Source organism: Ammospiza caudacuta, chromosome Z (assembly GCF_027887145.1).
Source record: "Ammospiza caudacuta isolate bAmmCau1 chromosome Z, bAmmCau1.pri, whole genome shotgun sequence".
Taxonomy (NCBI): Eukaryota; Metazoa; Chordata; class Aves; order Passeriformes; family Passerellidae; genus Ammospiza; species Ammospiza caudacuta.
In genome coordinates, this window is record NC_080632.1 from 48,515,583 (window position 1) to 48,539,589 (window position 24,007).

The window sequence follows — 24,007 nt, forward strand, 5'->3', positions numbered from 1 at the left end:
ACCTCACAGGTCCATTGCGTTTTGACATTTTGACACAGTCCTTTCAACATTGTCAGTTTTCTGTTTGTTTTGACAGACTGATGTGATTTTTAAGCACTCAGCTGGGAAGGGGCACATATTTCAACATTCTACTTAAAAAGTCAAATGTTTTGCACAAAATACATGTGGGAGAATGTACTTATAACACTCCTTGGAATTTGAATCCCAACTGATCAGTCATGATCATGACTTCAAAGACCTCATATATTAACTGTAATTGGGTTTTGGTTTCTATCATTAGTATTATTTGTGTAGTTCTGCCAGAGATCTCTTACTTCCCTCCTTCATCTGGTTTTCTAGTAGGCAGTGTGCACAAGATTTAGTGTTGAAGTGTAAGGACCTTTGAAACTTTATATGTTTAGTCTGTATCAAAATTCTGAATACTGAACTACTGTATATAAAGAGATGTCCCTCGGCAGAAAAAGATTGAATAGGGTAGAAAAGGTTACATTTTGAGGAAAGTGATTATATATGCATTTTGCATTCTGGATTATAAATTTCAAATGCAAGACTCCTTTTTATGCAGGCCAGTTTAACATCCTAGATCCAAGTGGAGATAACATTTGGAATAAACCTTTTCATTCTATATGGACTAGTTTAGGTGCCTCCCTCTGGAGATTTTCTTCTTGTTTTGAGGTATATGTAGATAGAGATATAAAATTTTACATATTTGTAGGGTATATCCTTACATAATAATGTGGAGCTGTTTGAAAATTTCTATAAATTACTCAAAGATGCTTCAGGATTAGGCATAAAACTATTAAGTTTACCTCACTCAAGTAATTTTTTTATATTAATCTTAGGGATGTTTCTTTTTTTCCCAGTGATATAGTGAGTTGTTTTGGATGTGTGGAAAGCCTTTGGTGTGTGATTTCTTGAATATTGCTCCAGTTCCACATAATGTTGTTTCCCAAATAATGTTTTGTCTCTACCTATTAAAGGCATTTCCAGTCTTGAACAGGTTAGCGTAATCTCCATGTAAAGTTTATGCTGTCGAAAACTGATTCTGATGCAAATACTGCAGATATGCTTATGGAATAAAGGTGAACATGTCAACAAAGGGACTGATTTGGGAAAGTTCTTGAGTTTCAATTTTGCTAGCACTCGTCTCTTCCTCGTTATGCAGTTGAGCTACTGTGTATGACAGTTAGTGGTCAGTAGCAAAAACGAAGGAGAATGGCAGTGGCACCATGGTGAAGGAAGATGGCGAAAAGCCAAAGTGATCATCAGCCCTTTTTCAAGTGGCTGTTTTATTGTCTGCTTGCTGTCAGAATAGCACAAGAGTGATAAAAGAAGGGAAAACTGTGAAATAAGTGTAAAAATTTAAATAGGAAAGGAGAGGAAAGCATACACTGTAGGAGAGGGTATAATATTTTATGTATTTAAATTATGTGGTTTCTATGAAATCAAATCCACCATTTCTCTTTCCTTTTGTGTATTGATGAAAAATGTATTCATTATCTGTGGATAAAGTGAAGTGGTTGAAGACTGTACTAAGGTGATACTAAGAACAGACTGTCTTATTTTTAATTATTTTAATAGTCAGACTGGTTTCATAATAGTGTTATGTGTGGCAGGCCTTTCTACTTTACAGTGTTTTTCTTAGGCCTGACATAAATAGTAACGTTGTAGTCTAAATACAAACAGCAAAGGAAATTTAAAACTTAGAAAAACTTGTACATAATGAAACAATCTTCAGTCAGCTTGTTTGTGTTTCTAAACATTTAAAAATTATTATTACTGTATTGTGATTATAGCTGAATTGTAAGATCATAAATCATCATGTCCTGCTTTACAAATAGCATTTCTGAGAGTTTCATTGCTGTTTTGCTGAGATTTTAATTATTTATTTGGATAAATATTTCTTTTCAGTGCACACCAAAGTGTGGCCCAGGATTCAAACACCGAATTGTCCTGTGCAAAAGCAGTGATCTTTTAAAAACCTTTCCAGCTGCGCAATGCCAAGATGAGAACAAGCCGCCAGTGCGCATCCGCTGTAGCTTAGGCCGATGTCCTCCTCCTCGCTGGGTTGCTGGAGACTGGGGACAGGTGAGATACTTCATGCACATCTTCATTGCTGTTAGTCTCCCACATTAGCACCTCGTAGCCTAGGGTGTCCTTGGAGGTATATAAGAGACGGTTCCTATGGCTGAGGGAAACAAAAAGATTCTCCCCTTTTGTGTCAGATAGAAACGTGATTCTTCATGATGCTTGTCTGACAGCAATCTAGTTTCTACTGGATGAGTTTCTGCAGGCACTTTAAAGAAAAAAATCCATACATTTTTTCAGTATTTTGGGGATACAACAGTGTTGCAGGGTCTACTATCCTTAAAACATGCTTAACTTCTTTGAGAAACATGGTGGAAATATAAAGCCAATTCCTATTGTAGTAGCAGATTTATATATCTGTCTCTCAACAAAACCACGCTTTGAGATCAATATGATTTTTTACATAAGATATTGAGTTGCCAGACAGGGAGCTAAATTACCCCAGGACAGGCCGAATAATGCCACCTTTATGCAGTGCTTCAAAATATGATTTACTAACTTTCCTTCAAAATATGATTTACTAAGTTTCCTTCTTCATTGATCACGAACAAGATGTTTTTGCATCTTGTTTGTGATCAATGGCCTGCTTTTAGAATATTAAATGAATTAATAATTTTCTGTTTGCTGAGCAATTTTCCTCTAACGAAAATGAAACATTTTAGTTTAATTACCCAGTGGAAAATCATTTGCAATATTACAGTCTAGTTGGCTTTTTCTTCATGGTGATTCTTCCGATCCACTTTTATATTTAACTAATATTGTACTAAAATTTTAACTATTTATTTGCAGAAATTAAAAATATTTTGAATCAGCAAAGTCTATTTGTTTGAAAGACATTTACTTTTCCCTTAAAAAAAATCCTGTAGAAGATTTGGATTCTTGTTTTCTTTGTTTTTTCTTTCTTTATTCTAAAGTCTTAGTATGCCACATGAAATTGAGTAAATTATATTCTAATATCTCAGATCTGAACTTTTCAGGGAGTCAATATTGCATTTCATTTTCTCTTCTTTGAAAGATGAGTACTCACATGTATTGTAAAAAATTCTGGAATATTTTGTGATAATTCTTTTCTCTATTAATCAAACATCTTCAGATGCCTGTCTTCTTTAAAATTTGTGGATGTAGTGTGTTTCTGATTGCTTCCTGTTGCTTTATTTTATATTTAAAATTTGGATGCGGGGTTTAAATTTTTTTTCTTCTTCTTTAGTGTTCTGCACAATGTGGTCTTGGGCAACAGATGAGAACAGTACAGTGCCTGTCATATACTGGACAAGCATCCAGTGAGTGTCCAGAAACTCTCAGACCTCCATCAATGCAGCAGTGTGAAAGTAAATGTGACAGTACTCCCATTTCCAACACGGAGGGTAAGTCTAACATCTTAATATAATTTATTCTGAAAAGAATAAAGTGGCATAGTCAGCATTGCTGTGTTGATAAAAGTCTAGATGACATCATCTCTCAGGCTGTGAATAACTTTTTAAAAATTATTTTCTGTTTAGTCATTGTAGCTCAATGGTAAAGTCAATGAAAACCTAAATACACATTGTTTGTTTGAAAAAAAAATACATAGCCTAAGTAATGGAAAAATACTATTGTTTGTGTCATTGATTTTCTAATCTCTTTATTGGTTCAATGGAAATGTTCATAATAGCAGGGGGAGCATGATATAACTTTTCATCCACTGACCTTCTGTCTGCCTAATCAGTGTTAAACACAACAATGTAGTGGCAAAAAATAGTAAATTCCCTGTTCATTTGAAGACTGGGACCATAGATTTTGTGCTACATGATTCTTGGAAGAACAAGTCTGTTCTTACACTTTGACATCCTTTCAGCTTCTTCTAACTAACTTGTAAATTTTTTTTAATTATAATGCCTGTTCAAAATAATTATAGTATTTTTTGCATTATACAGTCCAATTTAATCAGACTATTAACTAACTTCATCAGAATGTGTTTTTGGTAGTGGATATATGAGATAATATTGTGAAAGTAAGCTTATTCATATTTATTAAATACTTCAGATCTGAACGTGTAAATGGTCTAGGCCAAGCTAGGTTAGAAAATGCAGACTTCAGAGTAGACTTGGAGTTCTAGGCAGTAAAAATATGTTTCCTCATCAATTATAAAATTGGGAATTGTTGCTCATGAGATAAGTACAATTCATTTTGTGTGGAAGGGGAGAAGGAATAGAAAATTCTCCAAACTATCAAGAGATTACTCAGCAAAAGCAGTCATTCTAAAACAGTTATTCCCAAATTTTTTATATTCCCTAAATTTTGAGTACATGACCACAAGGTTGCTAGCACTGCTGCTTTTAACACAACTCATGTCTGTGCAGTATATAACTGAGTATTTTTTACACAAAATCTCCTACTACATTGGGGTTTAATGTCCTGTTTATGTGGAAGAAACGCTCTGATTAAAATTTTTTTATTGGCAAGTTTGTCCTGTAGTCTACTCAGATTTGGTGGTCATTCAGTGTCTACTCTATCCATCAATGTCCAAGCCATAGATTCAAAATTGTTATAAGAGTCTGGCAAATAGAGATGGAAAAGTCTGTGATAAAATGGGAGCATACTAAAATTGTCCCAGAAATACACTTATGCTTCAATGTATGAACACTGAAATTCACTATTTTTGGTAAAGTTTGCATTATTTCTGTTTAGTGCTCTCATGAAATCTTTAAGTGATAACTATCAATCTAGGAAAATTTCTGCCTTTTAAATCTCACAGGCTACATGTTATTTTATTTCCAAACACAGATGTTGATTTCAGTCCAAAGTAAGGAAGGTAGTAAATTACTTATAAGTGGACATTATTAAGTTCCAGTCTCCTCTTAATTTCTAGATGACAAGGTCATATTGTTATTTATAGTAATTACACTAGTAATTCTTCAATATTATCAGAAAATATGCTAATCTCTTGTAGAAGAATGCAGCTGGGGTTTTCTGTGTGTGATCTCTGTACACTGGGTGGCCTGAACTTTCCTACAGTAGAACTGTGCAGACTACCTATGTACAGTGAGTCTGTTGATAATTATGTTTTTAGGGACCCACACCTTCACTGGAAAATTTTTAGGATCCACAAATAGAAAATATTGAAAAACACTTATACTGTATTCCAGATGGCTGTAAGCTCTTTGGCCTGCACTCTGAGAGAGCCAGGTGCAAGCCAGCTCCTTACTGACAGCTATCCAGGCTCATTAGCACACTTAGGGAGAACCAAAGGGAAAAAGATACAGCAGAGTATCTTCTGAAGGATACCAATTTTAGAGCAATGATATTTTGTCGTGAATATATTTGTGAGTGGGGCATGCTGTGCCTCTGTGCTTACTTCAGTCACTCTGCAGGTACAGTGGGATGTGATCTGACTAACAGTATTTGGGTTTCAAGGAAGGAATCAGGTCTCTCAGAGAAAGGGTTTGTCCATTTTGTGCTTGCAGATTATGGAGCCTGTTCAACAATTTCTTAGCAATTTAATTTTGCTACCCAAAGGTAAAATCATACAGGGTTTTGAGGAAGCTTGAGCCGCTCCGCAGTATAATGGTCATGTTGGTGAAGCTTGGAAAATTTTTCTTTGAGAAAGTACATGTTGTTTGCTTAAAATAAGAGTCAAAATTTTGGGGATATAGAATTACTAGAAGAAAGTTACATTGAATCTTGTAATATTTTACATGTGCTTTACCTCTGGGGTTTTCAGACTTTTCATTGGTGATTTATAATATTGTAGATGTGGTTTTGATGGGCTGCCACTGATGAGGGTAATGTTGCATTTTCTGCTGGAAGTGAAATACTATCATCTACCACACCACTTGAAGCCTATTCAGAATTTTTCTATTCTCTTAAATACATATATGTCTGCTGAATCTATGCTGCTAAAGGCCATCAAAAAATCTACCTGAAAAATTGTTTTGTCTATTTTTATGTCATTTCATTTTTACAATTTCTTTAGCTGGAGGCACAGTGACATTTTGTGATTTTTTAATGTAAAATGATGGTTAATATCATACTATCGCCTTATCTAGTCACAAAGTTCAGCAAGGCACAGCTTCTGCATGTAGCATACTGAAACTCATTCAAACTTGTTGCTAGAAACAAAAAGAACTCTGGTAAACCTTCTCCATTCAACCACAATCCTATGAAGAATAGGCTACTTCATCAGCCACCATTATCTATTTCAAAGCTCATTTCTAAACCAGAAGTTTTGGGAAACTTCAAGAATATTCTCTCATTGCTGTCCAAATGGCATCAGCTGAACAGGGTCCAGTTTTACTCAAGAGGAAGAATAACAAAAAAGAAACATGAAAAAGAATCATTTGAAATCCTACTTTTAGGAAAAATTGAGTTAGTGGCTTTACTTGTATTTAACCAAACACAGTGTTTGAGGGTTATTTTTGTGATTGAGTGAACTTTTTATGTCTTGTGGAGATGAAGTGAACCTTAGACTTTTCACCTCATTTATAATTCACCATCTGTCACTCTTATATTCCCAGTCTTCATGAACATGAGTACCTGAAATGTTTCTGGAAGAGTCTTGACCTCTTTTGTGAAGAGTTTTTGAAAGTCAGTCAAATAAAGTGACCACGTGGTTGCTGGTAGAGAAATATATCTGTTTCAACCAGCTACTCACAATGTCTTTTTTCCTGTCACTCAATTATTTTTCCATTAAGAATTAAAAAAATAGAAAAGCAGTATGTCAAACATCATTTAGATGGAGTGAAAGAATTGCAATGAAAGCACTATGTCTGTGTTAATGAAATGAAAATTTAAACAATTTCCTAACCACTTCTTGCTTAGCTAAAAGCATGCATATTATCAGAAATACTGGTCAGTACAGACCTGGAAATTCAGCCTCATTAATGTTTTCCTGGGTTCAAATACTAAGAATTCTCATCTGCACTCAATTTGCTACTACAGTATGCTTGCAAGTGTTAAGTGTCTGTAACAACCTGTTCCACAGCAATAATCATGTTCTAGGAGATCATATGGAGACTGAAGAGCTGTAGAACCTGAGTGTGTCACTGAATTTACAGATGTAGCCCTTTCTCAAGCTGTATCAGAATAAGAACTGAGCACGGATCAAACTATTCCATTCCCCATTCCCACCTTCTTTCTACAAGTGCAAAAAATGAGCCAGAAGAGAACTACAGCATATTCCGGCTCCTATAATGTACTCACAAAGTCACTTTATATGCAACCTGTGTGGGATGCTAAAGAATTTAACCCTCCTCCATGGGGTTGAGCTCTGTTCTCCCTTCCTGGGAAAGCTGCATGCTGGCACAACAGGGCAACTGAGGCAGTAAGCCTCGGCATATAGGAAAACACAACTTTGAGAAAGTGCTTTTATGTGTATTACAGGCATAAAAGTGGCTTTCCTTCTAGCATAAAATCAATTGTGGATGTGTGGAACCATGCCTAAAGTACAATCCACCATTCAGTTTGATCACTGAACTCACCCTGTTGGTACCATTATTCGTAACACTTGTGTAATATTCTCCATCCCTGTTAGCTGAAACTCATTCTGTTTTAAGGATTCTTACAAATGCACAGGCATGGTATCAAATAGTGTGAATCATCATAATGATAACCTCTTATGGGTGAATAAAATAACTGCTGAGAAGGAAGTTAAAAGTAATGTAGAAAAAAGGACTCACATGTTCTAACTGTGTAAAGTAACCACTTATCCCAATAAATTATAGCTCTTCCAAGGCAAAGACTATGCACTTCTAAATGTCTGAAAACCTTGCGAATATTTTTATGGCTTTTAAAATTTGCAATATTGTATGCACTAGAATTGTACTAGAAAGAGTAGTTACAAAGTAAGCAAGATAGATGGATAGATGAGAAGCATGTTAAACATCAGATTTTCTTTGTACTTCAATTTATATATATCTGACTTTTTTCTCTTTAATGTTGTTAATTATTAGAGTGCAAAGATGTGAACAAAGTGGCCTATTGCCCGCTGGTGCTGAAGTTCAAGTTCTGCAGTCGAGCATACTTCAGACAGATGTGCTGCAAGACCTGCCAAGGACACTGACCCACAGGAAGCAGAAGAATGTGCCTTGTTATTATCTTTGTGGAAGAGTGTCCATCGAAGAGAGCCACACAGTGGAATAAGATTGACGTCCTTGCAAATGCATTACCCTGTGGAAAACATAACCACTGGTCAGCCCCAGCTGACAGGATTTCAATATTATTTTAACTTCTGTGAAGTGGGATTTATTAATCCAAAGTGCTGGACACAGTATGAGGGGATCCCAAATTTGAAAAATTCACACAACACATATAGAATAGCTTACTGTGGAACATTTGTGTTCTTTTGACTAAATCCAATAGTCTGTTTACATCCATGGACCATTAAAATAACTTTTATTATGGACTTAGCAATGACACTGAATCAATTTCTATTTAAAACTGTTTAAAATGTAGTTCTTATGAGTTGGTTTACTATGGAAGTAAAGAAGAATCAAAAAAAAGTTGTCATAGCTTAAAAATCTTAACTATTTTATCTCTTGACACAGCACCACAATTTAAATTATAAAATGAGCTTGGAAATGTTATTTAAGGAGCAGAAATTTTTTAGAAAAAAAAGTATTTTTCCTTCATTCCACCTATTTCCCTTTGGACTAATCCATATTTCCTGAACACTGCTGTGAGCCATATATAAAGCTATAATAAATAGAACAACCATGAGGGACTTAGTTTTAAGAGGTGCAACAGTTATTGCAGTGATGCCTGAAATACAAGTGTGCTATGAAACAAAATGAAATCTTCACTGCAGGTTTATAGCCATCTTACCATTGTACAAGTGAAACAGATCTCCACTGAAAGGAACATATTTCAGAATCATGAGGGAGGCAGACCCCTGCAGTGGTGAAGACTGGATTGCCAGTTCCTTCACTACTACCATAAAGGTTGTTTAGGATTTACACTTTGACTCCTGCTCACTTTTGTTTACAACACCAGCCACAAAGAAGAAACAACTTTGTAGGCTTCTAGACATGGTTTACATGTTAGCTTTGATTCTCCAAAACTAAGGAATTTGAATGCAAAAGATAAGCCTAGTGTGTGATAGCAACAATCCTTTGCAATGCTGAAAGTTAAAATGGGTTCCAGATGTTCCCTCCTTTGATACCATAGCAGAGGTACTGTTTATGAGAAGGAATATGTGAATGTTCTATTCAGGAGACTGCATCTGAGTGGCAAGGATTGCAACCAAAGAATAAGTGACTCATGGAGGTATCTAGGTTCTGTTCAAATGAGAAGTCAAAAGTGTGCTTGAGCCAAGAGGCCTGTGGGACAATCAGGAGTAAGGCACCCTGGAAAAGGGATGGCTGTAGTGAATTCTGACCACCTTCACCTAAATGGCCACATACCTGTGTGAAGCTGGACCATATTTAAACAAGGGACAGCTTTCAGCATGAGACTGGAACAAACTCATGCCAGTAAATTAGAAGCTAGATGCCTTAACTATTCACTGCCACGCTCCACTCATTCATATTACCCTATTTTTAATATTCACCAAATACTTTGTGTTTTTAAAAGTAAAACCAAACTTCTTAGGCAAGTCACAATCAGGAATATAACATTTAAAACTTAATTGTCATAATCCTCTTCCCCTTCACTTTTCAGTAACAGTCTCAACAAGGAGATGAGGAAAGTAGGTATTTCTTTATAATAATATATTGTACTTGAACATTTGCATTTTGCAACAGGTCCTTCATGAATGTGATTGTGTGTCCAACTATGACTCCTTTGTTGTAAAGCAGTTAAAATTATGTGAACAATAATATGTGTTACAAATTCTAATTCAAATAGCACTTTTAAAAAAAAGGTAATCTTTTCAGTGAAAAATAATTTCAGAATATGAGATTGAAGTGTACCAATGTATTTTACCAATAACAAACCAAATATGTTGCACACTACTTACTAATGTGAATTAACGTGGAACAATAGATTATGTTAAGAGGACTCATACTATGAAATTCTCCCAACATATTGACAATCTGTCAGGGGGTTTTGTGTAGCCCCATGTCTATACTCATGACCATCAAATTCTGTCATCTGCTACCTCTTGCCAGTATTTCCACTTCTGTACACTTGTGACCAGTGGAATTAATTTTCAGTTGGCTTGCATGTATTCACATACGCTTGTTATCTGTTGCTCTCATCACCATGTAAACAACTCCTGTTAAAACTGACACCAGTCGATAAAAACATCCCAAATTTTTGGGAGTTGCACATAGAGATTAAGGGCAGTACATAGTGCTTGTCTGTTAAGTGAATTGACTTCCTGTATCCTTTTGACAGAACACCTTGGTGCTAACATGCCCTGGTTAGATCAGAAGTATGATGAAAGGGTAGGGGGTTGTTACAACATTCCCTAAGCATGAGGCCTTTTTGTATCAAGGTCCAGTTTTCTCCAGGGCATGATTTCTTTTATCAGCTAATGTGTCATTTCAGCTAATGAGAAAAGGGTTTTCTCTGTATTGAAAAGAAACCCCTTTTTTTTTACCTCACTTTTAGGACATGCAAATTGTAAGGAATGTTTCCAAAGACACATTTTGCTCTCTTACTGGTGCTAGAACACCAGGGATTCTGATGTTTACTCTGCAATATAACAGCACTGAGGTTGGAATTTAAAGAACTGCCTGGAGCAAGGTTGAATTGTATTGTTAAAGGGAACAAAACACAGAATGTATATGGATTTGCAAACTAAGCAACACTACAGACTAAGACTGAAATATGAAACCTAATTCAAAGAAAAATAATTGGTTTCAACAGCACAGTTCATTGCTGCTGCTACACTGTAGCCATCTATATAATCTAAGCTAAATAGTGTTATATTCCTAAATAGTGACAAAAGGAGTCTTTGTGCAGGCTATAAATATAACAGACCTAGAATCAAATAGTAAAATACAAGATGCAGAAACCTGGTGCCAGTACTTCCACTGAGCAATACTATCAGCTGATAAAGATCAAAGCAGAAATAAAAATCTAAGATTAATCCTTCAAGGTGTATACATCCAAAATAGTCCATTTTGTTAGGAACTTTATAAAGGAGTGAATGTCACATAGATATCCTTAATAATACAGACTGAAATTACCTTTGTATTATTGTGATTAGTTGCTTATTATTTTATACTCAGTATTAATGTGGTACACTGTTACTTTATTATTATTTTTGCTTTTGTAAATTATATTCTAATTTATTGTCATGTTTCTTAACACTTGTTCTACATGCATTCTCCTGCTTGTAATAAAAACAAAAATATTGTAACACTTGATGCAGTGAAATTCCACACCAGGCACAGATTTGTTTTTAACATAGATAATTTAGTAAAATAAAAGTGCAGCTTTTAAAATTGATACCCATGGTACAGTTGTCTCTTCCCTGACTTACAGTTACTAGAATTCTATATGCTTAATGTTTGCTTCATCTGATACATCAAAATATATATAAGGTGTCTTCTTTGAAGTAACATCTGTGTAATGCTAGAATCCTGTCCTGGGCAGCAGCAATATTTGTCATATATTAGCAAATAAGGAAATAACAAAAAGGAAAAATCAAGAATATGGTCATGTACATTATTAAGTAATATTTTAGCCTAAGCAGTGATGTAGATCAAGAATGAAATTAATGGCAGCAAAAATATTCTGTACTTCTTGGAATTATTTCGTTTACAGCCAGTCAATAACAATAAAATGTCCTTCTTGCATTGAACTTTTAAGGTTTTATCTGAAGTTTATCTGAAGCCATGGTGTTTTTAGATATAAAGAAGAAAGTAATTTCAGTAGACTTGGTGCTTGGGTAACTGTTGCCAAGAGATGCTTTCTTTCTTACCTGGCACAGTGTAAATAACTCACTATGGAAATCTCTGATCAAGTCCTATGAAATATTTCTTATTTCTGATTTAAAATCTAGTTTCTGGTTTGATGAACATAAACACTCTATTCTTGTGAATAAGACGTTAAAGAAAGTACAGAGAACCTTAAATGTATTGATGAGGTATTTATTAATTTTGTTTATTCTTTGTTATTCTATTTACAAATAAGGATTCAAAAACCAAATGCCTGTTTTAAAAATATGGGTATTTCTATCTGTGCTTGATCACAAAATTTTATTGCCCTTTGGAACAGAAGTTAAAGATGGAGTAGTCTTAGTAAATAACATGGTTTCATGACAATTTTCTCTGTCATTGTAAAGATACTGACTTTCCTCCCATACATTCACACTAGTTATAATCTGATAGATTTCGTATTATTGTTCAGTTTGTAGTGTTGCTTTTTTCCCCACTGGTATTATAGTGACAGACTGAGAGCACTGAAACAGAGGCATTTCTCCCTCCTTTTCTCCTGCTACCTTAAATCTGACATAACCCACAGTGACTGTAGAGCTCCTGACACAAAATATTCCCTCCAGTCTTTTTAAAATGCATTTTTTCATCAGAATTTGATTCTGGGGCCAATCCTACTATCATAATTCTCTGTTACAGTTTTTCAGTTTATTTCTTGAGGAAATTAACACTATTTTTACCTAAGATACTGCCTTTTCCTTTCCCTAACTTCCCTTTCTATACTGTTCCTTCTTGAGGATACTTGCTATTCTATCTGAAGCTCTCTGATGTACAAGAAGCATTTTTACATATCCTCTGCAGAATTCTGAAGAGATTTTCATTATTCTCCTGACTTCTTTATTATTTCTTTATTGTTCCTTGGAACTAAGACCCAGGACTCTTCTGGGTCCCCTTCTGTGGAGGTTTACTGCAATGGACTTTGGATGAGTCCTGTGAGCCTTATCTGGAGGCAGTCAGTCATCAATCCAAGAGTCTTGCAGAAGGCCATTACGAAGCTGAGGCTATCATTCTGCAAGAATTGACACCCTATCTGGCTGTTTTCCCTTCACCACGAACAATTAGGTGGAAGGGTTAGATGACTGCTTCTGTGTGGTCCCTCCAATGTAAGTTCTAGACAGAATAGTGTAAGAGCATTTCCATGCAGTAATCAGGATAAAATCCTAAACAAATTTATGAGGGCTCAATCAGACATGGAACAAGGTTCATTACAAAACTAATGAATTGGTCATTTCCCAAAATATAAAGTGGACGTACATGTCCAGTTTAGGGAAATGAGCCACTCAAAATATGGGGTGCTGTACATTTAAGGATACTGTATCCCTTAAACTGGCATACCACCTAAGCACCACATGCCATTTATTTTCTTCTGTTTCTGCATGGGACTGACATTTTCATTGAGCTGGACAGGCTACAGGACACAGTTTATGTTATGATGTCATGTAGCTGCCCATCAGAAAATTATTGAAATCTGTCCTGGAAAAGATAACAGGTATTTCTTCATTAAGGATTGGAAATTTAAATTTCTACAAACAGGAAGGCCTTTTCAGAGTAGATCTATCAAGATCAGTAAATACATAATCTCACTTTGTTAGTAATCCTGTTGGAAATAAATTTATCAGATCACAGCTTGAGATAGAAAAGGAAGTGTTTTGGAAGCTGGAAGTGAAGACTCAGCCAGTGAGTGCTCCAAGCTTCAGTTGCTATGACCACACAGAGAGGTGAGATTTGGCCTGGCTGATAAGGAATAAGCTGTGGATTTTGGAAATTGGATTTCTTCATCTGCATCAAGACAAGTATACTTGTTTATTCTTCTCCCCAACCCCACCTTGACATCAAAGTCTACAAATGCGCACATTCATGCAGTGTTTACAGCAAAATTATCGCTCACATTGTTTGAAAAACCCATCTTGCAATATTATTTATTTTTTGCAAGGAAGATCACTCTTCTGCATAGAATCTACCACCCCTGAGAAGCAATGCTGAGTAATGTTTCTGAGTAACATTTCCTCTCCAAATTAACTGTGAGATAACAGTTCTGGACATGTGGGAATATCTTCCAGTTATATCTCTATGAAAAGACCCAGACCCACTCTAGGGATTTCAGAAGACAAACTTCAGTTGAGAATGCATTTTAAGTTATTATTGTCGCATTTGTTCTGAGGTCAACTATGTTTCATTAAGCAAATAAATTTACAGAAGTGCAGTGTGCTTAGTAGGGTCACTGCCTTCTAACATCTTTGAATACTGACCAGAAATAGGGGCAGGATCTTGTGTATGAATGACAATATGTGGTTGAAAAGTTTACAATCCATTTCCAGGACACTCTTTCATTTCTCAGACTCCACTCCTCAGAATCCACACACTGGTACAGGATATCTCTTCCCTCCATCATCTCCCCTGGTGGCTGTTTCTCCTCTTTCTCACATCTATGCTTTTACACATCTATGCATGTCATATTTGGTGTACAGTACTGCTGTCTTTGATCAGATATTTTAATGTGAATGTTATTGGGATTTTTCACATCTGTAATTTAATGCAGTTTTTTGTTAAAATGCTCATTTTAGGCTGGTTTTGTGAGTTATTTATTGAAGTGTAAAAACAAATATAAAATCTAAATCAGAATTTAAAGAAAAAATCTAGAAATGCATTAATTCTTTTTCAAACGGTAGTTCAAGTAAAAATAATATTTTTTTCTACTGCTGTAATAAACTTTTTTCCTATTATGAAAAATACTGAGTTAGGAGCAAATACAAAGAGGAGGAACCAAGCCTCTCTTTGAGTCTCAGATTCTTTTTCACATGTAGTCTTTGTATTGAAATGCACTATCAAAACAAGATCTTCAGCAGCAAAAAAGAATCTCAAACATCTCATTTGGCCTTTCTGGCTCAAAGTTTCCTTGGAAGTTTATTTACCTAAGATAAGGTTACATTGTTGAAACTGTTCTGTCAATTTGCAAGAACATTTGACTTCAGATGTATTATTCTTCGAAAGCATTTTGTCAAGGATAGGGCTTGTAACTGATTTTCTAGAGAGAAGGGAAGGTATGATGGCTATAATTACATGTATCAATTAACTATAACTTGCTCAGAGTCCTTGTGAAATAAAGTGCAGAACAGCCTAAATTATTAAAAGAGGAAAAGAAATTAAACTGCATTCTATACAAGCTTTTCAAAAAGAAAACACAAGTCAAGAATATTCCATTTTGATTTTCAGTGAGGTTTAAGAGCTGGATCAGCACTGGTTGCTCACTGCACTATTAAATGTTTTTAAAGCTGAAGACAAATTACCTGAATTCTATTTCCATGGAGGGTTTGGGGCTTTTTAACTCTGTTCTCCTAATCCATCTAAGGAAAGCACCATTCTGTGAAGCATCCCGCCCCGGATTTGCAGATTTGCTACGCTTTTTTTTCTCACTTCTTGCAGTTGTGATGATCACAAATTTTAATGAGAGGAAGACTAAGAATTATGGCTTTGAGGCCTTGGTCTCCTGGCTGTAGATGTGTCCCCTCACTCCCTTCTCCTCTAGCTGGAAAACTGCTATGCGGCCTTTTTTTCCCCGGTATGAGCAAAGCAGGTTTCTGGTGCCACAGGCTTGCTGCCTGCTCATCTGCAGCATGGGCATATACTCAGCGGATACAGATACTCAGTGGATGGCTGTGGCATCAGGTATCACAGGTGCCTTGGACCAGCACTGCATAAAATTGGTTCACATGGAATGAGGCCTTTTTGTCACCTGGCTTTCTTGCTGGGGACAGGGTTCCAGAGCATCTTTCAAATTTGGCCAGCAGCCACCTCTAGGTCTACAGAAGCAGGTGTGCCTCAGCCCTCTCTTGGGGCTCAGCTGTGGCTTGTGGCTGCTCCGAACTGCAGCCAGGGCGGGTGTGGAATGCTGGAATGTGCAGTTCTGCCATGGCAGCCAGCAATCCCTACTCAACCATGTTGGTGTGGAGAGCTGCTGAGCTCTGAGCTGCGGTGAGTCTGCCCTGTGAGCAGCTGGCCCCCAAAGCGAGGCCAAGAACATGGTTCAGCCTCTCTTCAGGGAGCGCTGAGTCTGGGGAGCGCTGCTTGGGCCGGGCTGCAAACCCAGAGCCTGCAGCTCACCACAGCTGCCTCTCCGCTGGAGAGGTGAAGGGCTGCCCCAGTGAGCAGCCGTGACAGCTCCAAAGGGAGAGCGCTCTGCTCGGGCACAGGATGGCTTGTGCTGAGGTGGAAGACCAGTGACAGTGGTTTTGGGGGAGCTATGTGGAGGCTGCTAGTTTGGGAAAGCTGTGGAGGGGCCAGGACCAGAAAGAAAGAGTGAGGCCATGAGATGGGGCTGGGGGATGTATGTGTAAGGAGCTGAGGGAATCTCAGCGAGGGGATCCTGAAGCAAGAGTTGGGTAAAAAGGTCAAGACCACAGGTCCCAGCCAGAGGTACCCCTGCAGAGGAGAGGAACATGGCTTCTGTGGGTAGATGCAGAAACACCTTGAGATCAAAGACGATCCTTGCAGAAGCTCAGTCTTCAGGGCGGAGAGTGGAGAGTCCTTGCAGAGCCTGCAGAGATAGGGTCAGTTTAATCCCTTCGGTGAACTCCTGAATGCTATATATACTAATAACAAAAGAAGCTATGAGTCTCTCAGTGAGTTACAGCAGTGAGCAGAACTCTATACCACTTTGGATAACCTGTTTTAATTTGCCATGCTGTATTTAGCAGATGAGTGAACTGCAAATGAGCACAAAAAGTAGCAGTTGCAAAAATCATGTCTGTAAATTTGCCTGCCACAAAGACAGCTGCATTCTTGAATGCCAGATGCTCACTGGGTCCTGAGTAATTCTGCTGAACTGATGAACGAATGCTTACAGGGTGTGTTGAGTCCCAGCTGGTAATCAAGATAGTGAAGGGCTGCCAAGGGGTATGTTGCTCATTAAGAGTATGACACTTACAGACTTCAAAACAATGAACCTTGAATGTCCTTTAAAAATAAAAGAGAGAAGTGACATGTTTTGGTAACTTTGGACTGAAATTTTGATAATTCCTCTGTCTGGCTTGAGAAACTTGATTACAAAAGCAGTGACCTTGCATAGGGTGTCCAGAGTTGTGCAGCAGAGCCTTGTGGTTGCATGTGAAGTCTCAGCTTGATTTTGCTTATGTTTTCCTTACTATATCATGTATATTATGTTTTCCTTATTATACATATATATCATTCAACAATATATGTTTATCTTTGTTTTGATTGAGTTCATGCTGGTTTTGGAGGTATGGCCCATTGTTACCTGGATATAATGCAGAGAAGTTTGAAAAGGGCTGGAAGATGAATGATCAGCCCTACTGCACAAAACACTTGAGCCAGGATTTAGAAAAAATCATGCAACTGTCTGTGAGAAATAAACCACCAAACAAAATCAAACTTCTGAATTACCATTCTCTTATTATTTTTTTTCCCCAGTATTATGATTTGCTTGTTTCATATTTTCCTGCTCTATATACTGTGAAAAGCCAGAAAATCACTTTCTAAGGGGAAGAAGGAAAGGTAGGAAACTCAACAGCTGGATTTATGCAACTGAAGTCTTTCACTAGAAAACACAACTATTTTAACATATTACAAGGGCTAACAGGATAATACCTCATTCTGATTAAGAACAAAATATTCATGATACTTATAAGAAAGTGATAGGCATCTTTCTCTGTGAAGGCAAATGCTGCTTCCTTCTGGGTCATTCCAAGGGATTGTCTTCCAGCTGGAAACTCTGAAAGTCCAGGGTAAACTTCTCATGCTCTCTTTGTGATCTGCTAGGCAAAGGAAGGCTGCAATTCCAGCTCTGTGCTAATTAGTAAACCATCAACATCAATCTAGCATCATCCTATCTTACTGACATAACTTCTTTCAAGACAGTGGACCTGAGCTTGTGCTCTGCTGAAGGATTCCTCAGAAGGTACACAGGCAGCACTGTCTTTGCCCTGCAATAGTCTTGCTGTGCCACAGGAGATGAATCTGGCTCAAAGTCAGAAAACTGATCATTCATAACCAGGTTGGAGTGGACATACACAAAACCAGTGCCTTTGGCTTCCATTTGGGCTGCCTTTTTTTCCCCCTCCCAGATGCTTTCTGGAATGAAGGTTAGAAAAAGTGGCTAATTTTGTCTTGGTAACACAGTACCAAAAGATAGTATATCACAATATAATAATCTTCCTCAAGATCTCATTCTTAATCAATGCCTCTGTTGTCAGAGGCATCAAAAACATCATCAAAATTTGCCCAGTTGAGACTCTAGATACATCTGCTATAAATACTTGCAAAGCAGCTTTAGGCCAACAGAGTGTTTTTCCAAATCTGTTCTTAAGCTGAAAAATGTACTTTTTATTAAAAGGTTGAGAAACAGTGGATTCTTGTGCATCAGTAAATGTAATGAGTAAAGTATGTAGAACTAATTACAGTAGAGCATTTATTACAAATCAGCTGTTAAAAATCTTGAGAAAAAAAAGGAAATAAATCACACAGACACAATTTAAAATCATTTCTAGTAAATAAGCATGGAAAAAAACCCTCAAGCTAAAACATCTTTTGCTGTTTAGAGGCAGATAATCCATTCTTAGTCCAGTGCACAAATTTGATTTACAGTGCATTTCAAAATATTTATCTTCTTTTTAGGGTTTCCATCACTGCCTAAGCCAATAGCCTGCTGTGTTTGAAAATGTCTGGGCTGTAATTGTAATTGTTTTTAAAGCTATTTTGGAAAATAGTGAGCTCTGTTGTATTTTGTAGATTTAAGGAATGCAATTATCAACATTGTATATACAATCCAAGTGACCTGCTGGCTTCAGAAGCTCAGACCCATAAAAAAAAAAAATTAACAACAGCAAAATGTTTGTTTAATTTTTGTTCTGTAGTTGGTCAGTGCTAGGTGAATTATGTTATAGCCAGTTTGGCAATAATATGATTAAATAACAATTCCATATAAGTACATAACAGTTGAAGTAAACATACAAGGAAAAGAATGATTTTTCTGGGTGGATAATCTGACCCATTTTCACATGTCAGTATTTGATGAAGTACTGTGCTGATATGATGGTATCTGGTACTCCTGTAATTCATCCAAAATTGTTAACAAACAGCTAGGTCTGAAAACTCAACACAAGGTAATACATCTTAGCGGCTTGTATGTAAATATGTTAGATAAGAACTGAAATTTCTTTGGTCTTGTTCATTATAAACTGATAGAGATCTTTCTCAAAGTATTTGGTCTCCTTTTTCTTCTGTTTAAGAAGAAACCTATATGAGGTTCCAGTCTGAATATACTTTTCTAATAGGCATCTGTTGAAGAAGCTCTAGAGTGAGGAGGTTTGAAGAATATGTTGGAATTTCAGTTCCAATTTAAAAAAAAAATAAGCACATCAGCTTTTCTGACTTAGAACTAAAATTACAAGTCAGTCTCTAAAAGCTCTTAGCAGTCTGCTTTGAAAATATATACATGCATTAGGAAAAACACTCACAAAACATTCTTTGGAAACAACTTTGAAATTAATTTTTTCACTATACACTGCATAGCTAACATTCAATTGCAGTTTATTGACAGTACAAAAACATTAAAATCAGTTAGGGTCTCATTTCAGTTAAACCTCACTCTGTTCTTTATTGTACCTTGACACATTTTACAGAAATCAGTTAATACCCAGTTAATAATCAGTTAATGCTTCAGAAAGAATCTCCCAAGTTCATGTGTAAATGATCATATGTAAATGCGTATCAAAGCACAAAGTTATTTATTCACTGATAGTTGCATAAGCTATGCATCCATGTTATACATAACCTCTGGGAACTTCCAGCAATATTGCATGCTGCCTTTTCCCAGGTATATTTTTTTGTTAAAATGTTTCTAAAATTTTTTTGGAAAGCAGCTTGGGAGTGATTTTATGACAAAGTTACCTATAACCTCTTTTTTGCAAACTGGCCATTAGCAGTCCTATTTAATCTTAAAAGCTATAAGTGCTTCATTCCATTGGTACGTGGAATTGGAAGTGTCAAATTATATGCATTATATATTTCTACATTTATTTAAAAATTCTCCTCTCTTCAGAGTAGTTACAATTTTCCTGCTTAGCAGGAATCAATGCAGTGTCACAAGATGCATTTACATTGCTTTCTTGTCAGTATAAAATAAATATATATTTTTACAAATACTTCTTAACAGAACTACTCATCTCAGAAGGAGCTCATTTTAAATGCTCATTTACCTATTGTGGGCTTTGAGCTTCCTTATATTTCTCAAAGTTAAATCAATGAGTTTAGACTTCATCACAAACTTGACTGCCTCTTCCTTTATCTGGAATGAGTTTTTTCCTTTCTGTTGTCGTGTTCACCTCTGGATTTTACTTTCTCTCAAAGAAAAAAACAAACCTCAACCCTAATAAAGGTTTAGGATGTCTCTGTCAATATTGAGCTCATTTTTCTGTTCTGTGTAACCCACAGCATACCCTCTTTTACATTATTTAAGAACTTGCTCGAGGCAAGCCATAATTCTCACTCTTGTGCTATATTCCTTATGTACAGAAGCCAGCAGAGACAGACACGGGGCAGTGATACCACAGAAAAGAGGGAATGCGCTCGCTAAACTGATGCATGGATGAAATTGACTGGAAGAGTTTTGGAACAAAACTGCTTTTCCTGTTTAATGAAGCTCTGAGATACTAATTTTGTGGCTAAGCCAAAAAGCATATGGGAAGTGAACTGATGATACAGTGAGGTGCAGTCCCATGATTAATTTCCAAACTCTTCAGATGTTGTACTCCAATCACCTCTCTGATGTGTTGCTGCCTAGTTTGGTTCTGTCATTGCAGCTTTCTAAAAGGCCATATACATATAGGACTGCACACAAACAGAGTCAAGTATTTGCACATTTGCAAATCAGAGACTCCAAAATTCTTGTGCAACAAAAGTAGAACATCAGTCACAATCCAGCTGGGCACCAGAAATATAGACAGGTTTGAAAAAGTTTGGAAACGATTTGTGAACTTTTTGCTGAGAGTTTTGAGAAACTTTTGTCCTAAGTAACCTCAGGCACTTTCTAAAACTGATAAAAGTAGCTGTCAGGCTGTAAACTGGGTTTATTCACACTCTTCCATTTCCTCTCAAAACTGCCTTTGGGTGCCTGTCTCTTCTGGGAGGCTTCTGAGGGGGAGGTCAGGGGGGTTGTTGATGTGTTCTTTGATGTTTCCTTTGAGGTTTGGAAGGGTGTTTCTGGCATTGCTGTTGGAGCAATTCTGTCTAAAGGAAAGCTAAAACTCTTGATGATGTACCTGTAACTTGAGGTTTGAGCATACAGTTCTAGTGAAGAGAAAGTTGCTCCCAAAAGTTTTTCAAGAAGTCTTTGTGTTGTTATTGTGAGACCTGATTTCTTGAAGTGATAAAGTGGTCCATACAGATGCCTGGATTTCACAGGGGATGCCTGATTTGGAGCTGGGAAAAAAGCAAGCCCATTTAGGTTATGGGGATTTGCATGGAGCAAGTGATCATATTTAGTTAATTCTAGACATTCTGTTTTATTCAATAAATTAGTATGAGAAAAATAAGGAAGACACAAAAGCAGATCCCAGGCTGTCCATTCTGTTGTGGAGTCCTATAATTTATGCTTTCTCTTTCTATTTATATCTATGTATTTAATAATTTTAATATTATGTATATCATTTTAACAGTTAATCTCTTACCCCATGATTAAAACAAACAGGCAGTCAAATAGGCTTGTTCTGATCCCATAATACTGGGAGCCCATAACTGACCCTGAAGTCAGAAGAACTTCAGTGCTGCCAAACTTTAAGCAAATAACTCCTTTGGGGCTACAATGACTTAGAGCTGAGATAGTCTTGGTTTTCAGGTAGTTAATGCAGTTTTACTGGTGTTCTTTGCAGGCTGACAAACAGGTCTCATCACTGATAGAGGCATCACTCATTCTAGAGGCATCTCACATCACTCTGAGAGGCAGCAAGCGTTTGGTACCTGGTAATTAGGTGAAAATCTGCCTTTCAGAGGTTGTAAATCATGCAGACATTAGCAGAGCAGGAATAAGTAGAGACTTGGCCTGACTAACCAGGTTTGATGGTGCTTTCAGAAAACTGAGTAATTCTGACTGAGCCTTTGCTTTGAAATCAAACAGTGCTGTGGCAAGTGTGCACGTTAAGAGGCAATTCTAATGGTCATCACTAAACTTTGTTATTCTAGGAGAGTTAGATGCTCCTCTTGTGTGATTCGCTATTTCGGGCCCTGTTGGGACAGACAGAGAAGTAGAAACTCAATTAATACTCTGCTTTCACACAGTCCTATTTTTTTTTAAAGAGCTGTTAATAAATTGAAAGAGCAGTAGTTTAAATGTTGCTAGGTTTAATCACAGTTGTTGTATTCTCAGTGTTCAAAGAATTGTAGATGCTGCAAGCCCAGTGGTAAAAAAACTGTGAAATGTCTAAAGTTGCTGTCTTGCTGAGTTGGTGATCACTTGAGAAACAGGGTGTTATAAAAGAGAAATCTAGTAATCTTAATAAAAAGACATTGCTAGTGGTCAAACTTATGCTATGTTAGTTAGAAAAGCACAATTGTATCTTCTCTTCCTTATCCCAGGGAATTTTAGATCAAAGACAGTAAAGTGAGATTTCCCTCTTTGCATGTTTATAATGTGTTAATTGGCTTCTCTACTAAGATGAAGCCAAAAATCCTTTGGTGTTATACTTACTGAATTTATAGTGTGCTACTAAACTCTGTCTTATTCTAAAAGCAGTAGAAGTTGAGGTCCCTACTCTTCGTGCCAGTACTTGTGAGATCTATAAAACAAATTAAACACAGCTCTAATCAGACTCTCTGTCCAAGTGAGGTTTCACTCGAAACCCATACTCAGAATGCATACTTATCCTATCTAATGCTACTTATCATCACATATCTGTTGCTGTGCGATATTGAAACTGCCAGAAACTTTCTGAAAAGATGAAGCTAAGACATGCCCAGGAAAAACACAGCTCAGAATGTGATCAAAATGTAAGCCTTCTAAGATCAGCTGAGCAAAGCAGACACAGTATGAGAGAAGAAAAAGAAAGGTGCAAACCCAGATGTATCTTCATTTTTTAAGTATTACTTTATCTTCACTTTACTTCCTGTTTTCCAACTGTGCTTTTGTAACTATCAGCATCATTACAGCTTGAGACTGTAAGGATGCTTAAGTTATAGGCAGTAATTTTCTAGATATCTTACATTTGAAGAGCATCCTTAAAAACTAATATATTTTTCAAATTATTTTCCTATTCCTTTATTTCTAAATCCAAGTGGCAGGCTATGTGACAAAACACCAAAAAGGAGCTCAGAAGAGACAATGGCAGGAGGGGGAGGCTGCCTTGCCCATCAGAGGGGCCAGCAGATCACTCAATGCCCATTTGCATACAAGAAGCCAGATCAAGGGCTCCTAAAGAATGATCTTATCTGGTCCCTCCTGAAAAAATTAAGTGGCAGGGGAGGACCTTGTATGTAAGGAGTAGTGTCATAGGGTGTTTGATACAACTTTTCATTATCAGATATGGCAGACCGAAAAACAAGACGTTCCTGGAGCATTCCTAATGAAGAGGACATCTGCATTCTTAACAAGCTTCTGATAGTTTTTTTAGTTTAAATTGGAAATAAAATTTTTATTTCAGAGCTGTGAAAACTAGACAAAGGTGTGTCTTCAGCTACAGTCTCATATAAAGGTGGCAAGATGAAATCTGTTTGAATGTGATTCCTGGGAACAGATTAACTGGGCCTCCACCTAAATGATTACAGGTCTATAAAATGTTCTACTTCAGTGTTCCATCTACGAGCCTGTAATGGGGTTTTTAACGGCCTTTGATCAACAACTGTGGCCTTGGTAGGCAGCTAATAAGAAACGTGTAACAAAAATTTAGGCGGGATTTAATTTCTGTAAATCTGGGCTAGCCTTGTGTCTTTTTATCTTCAGCTTCTAGTTTAGGGAGAAACAAGCTCTGCAGATATGCTAAGGAAAAGTACCAAGAAGTAGCAATATTATTACTCAACTTGTAAACGAGAGACTAAAATTTGATCAAATTATTTTG

The 24,007-nt window shown here is 36.7% G+C and overlaps 1 protein-coding gene across 2 annotated transcripts in view; it reads left to right on the plus strand.

Annotated features, from left to right (window-relative positions):
• ADAMTS6 (ADAM metallopeptidase with thrombospondin type 1 motif 6) overlaps positions 1–8,125 on the plus strand; it is a 134,944-nt gene extending 126,819 nt beyond the window's left edge. For both annotated transcript variants that reach the window (XM_058823914.1, XM_058823915.1), the window contains exons 22-24: positions 1,912–2,088; positions 3,296–3,452; positions 8,016–8,125. In XM_058823914.1, the coding sequence (XP_058679897.1) occupies positions 1,912–2,088; positions 3,296–3,452; positions 8,016–8,125 (444 nt within the window). The remainder of the gene's footprint in view (positions 1–1,911; positions 2,089–3,295; positions 3,453–8,015) is intronic.
• The last annotated feature ends 15,882 nt before the right edge of the window (positions 8,126–24,007 follow it).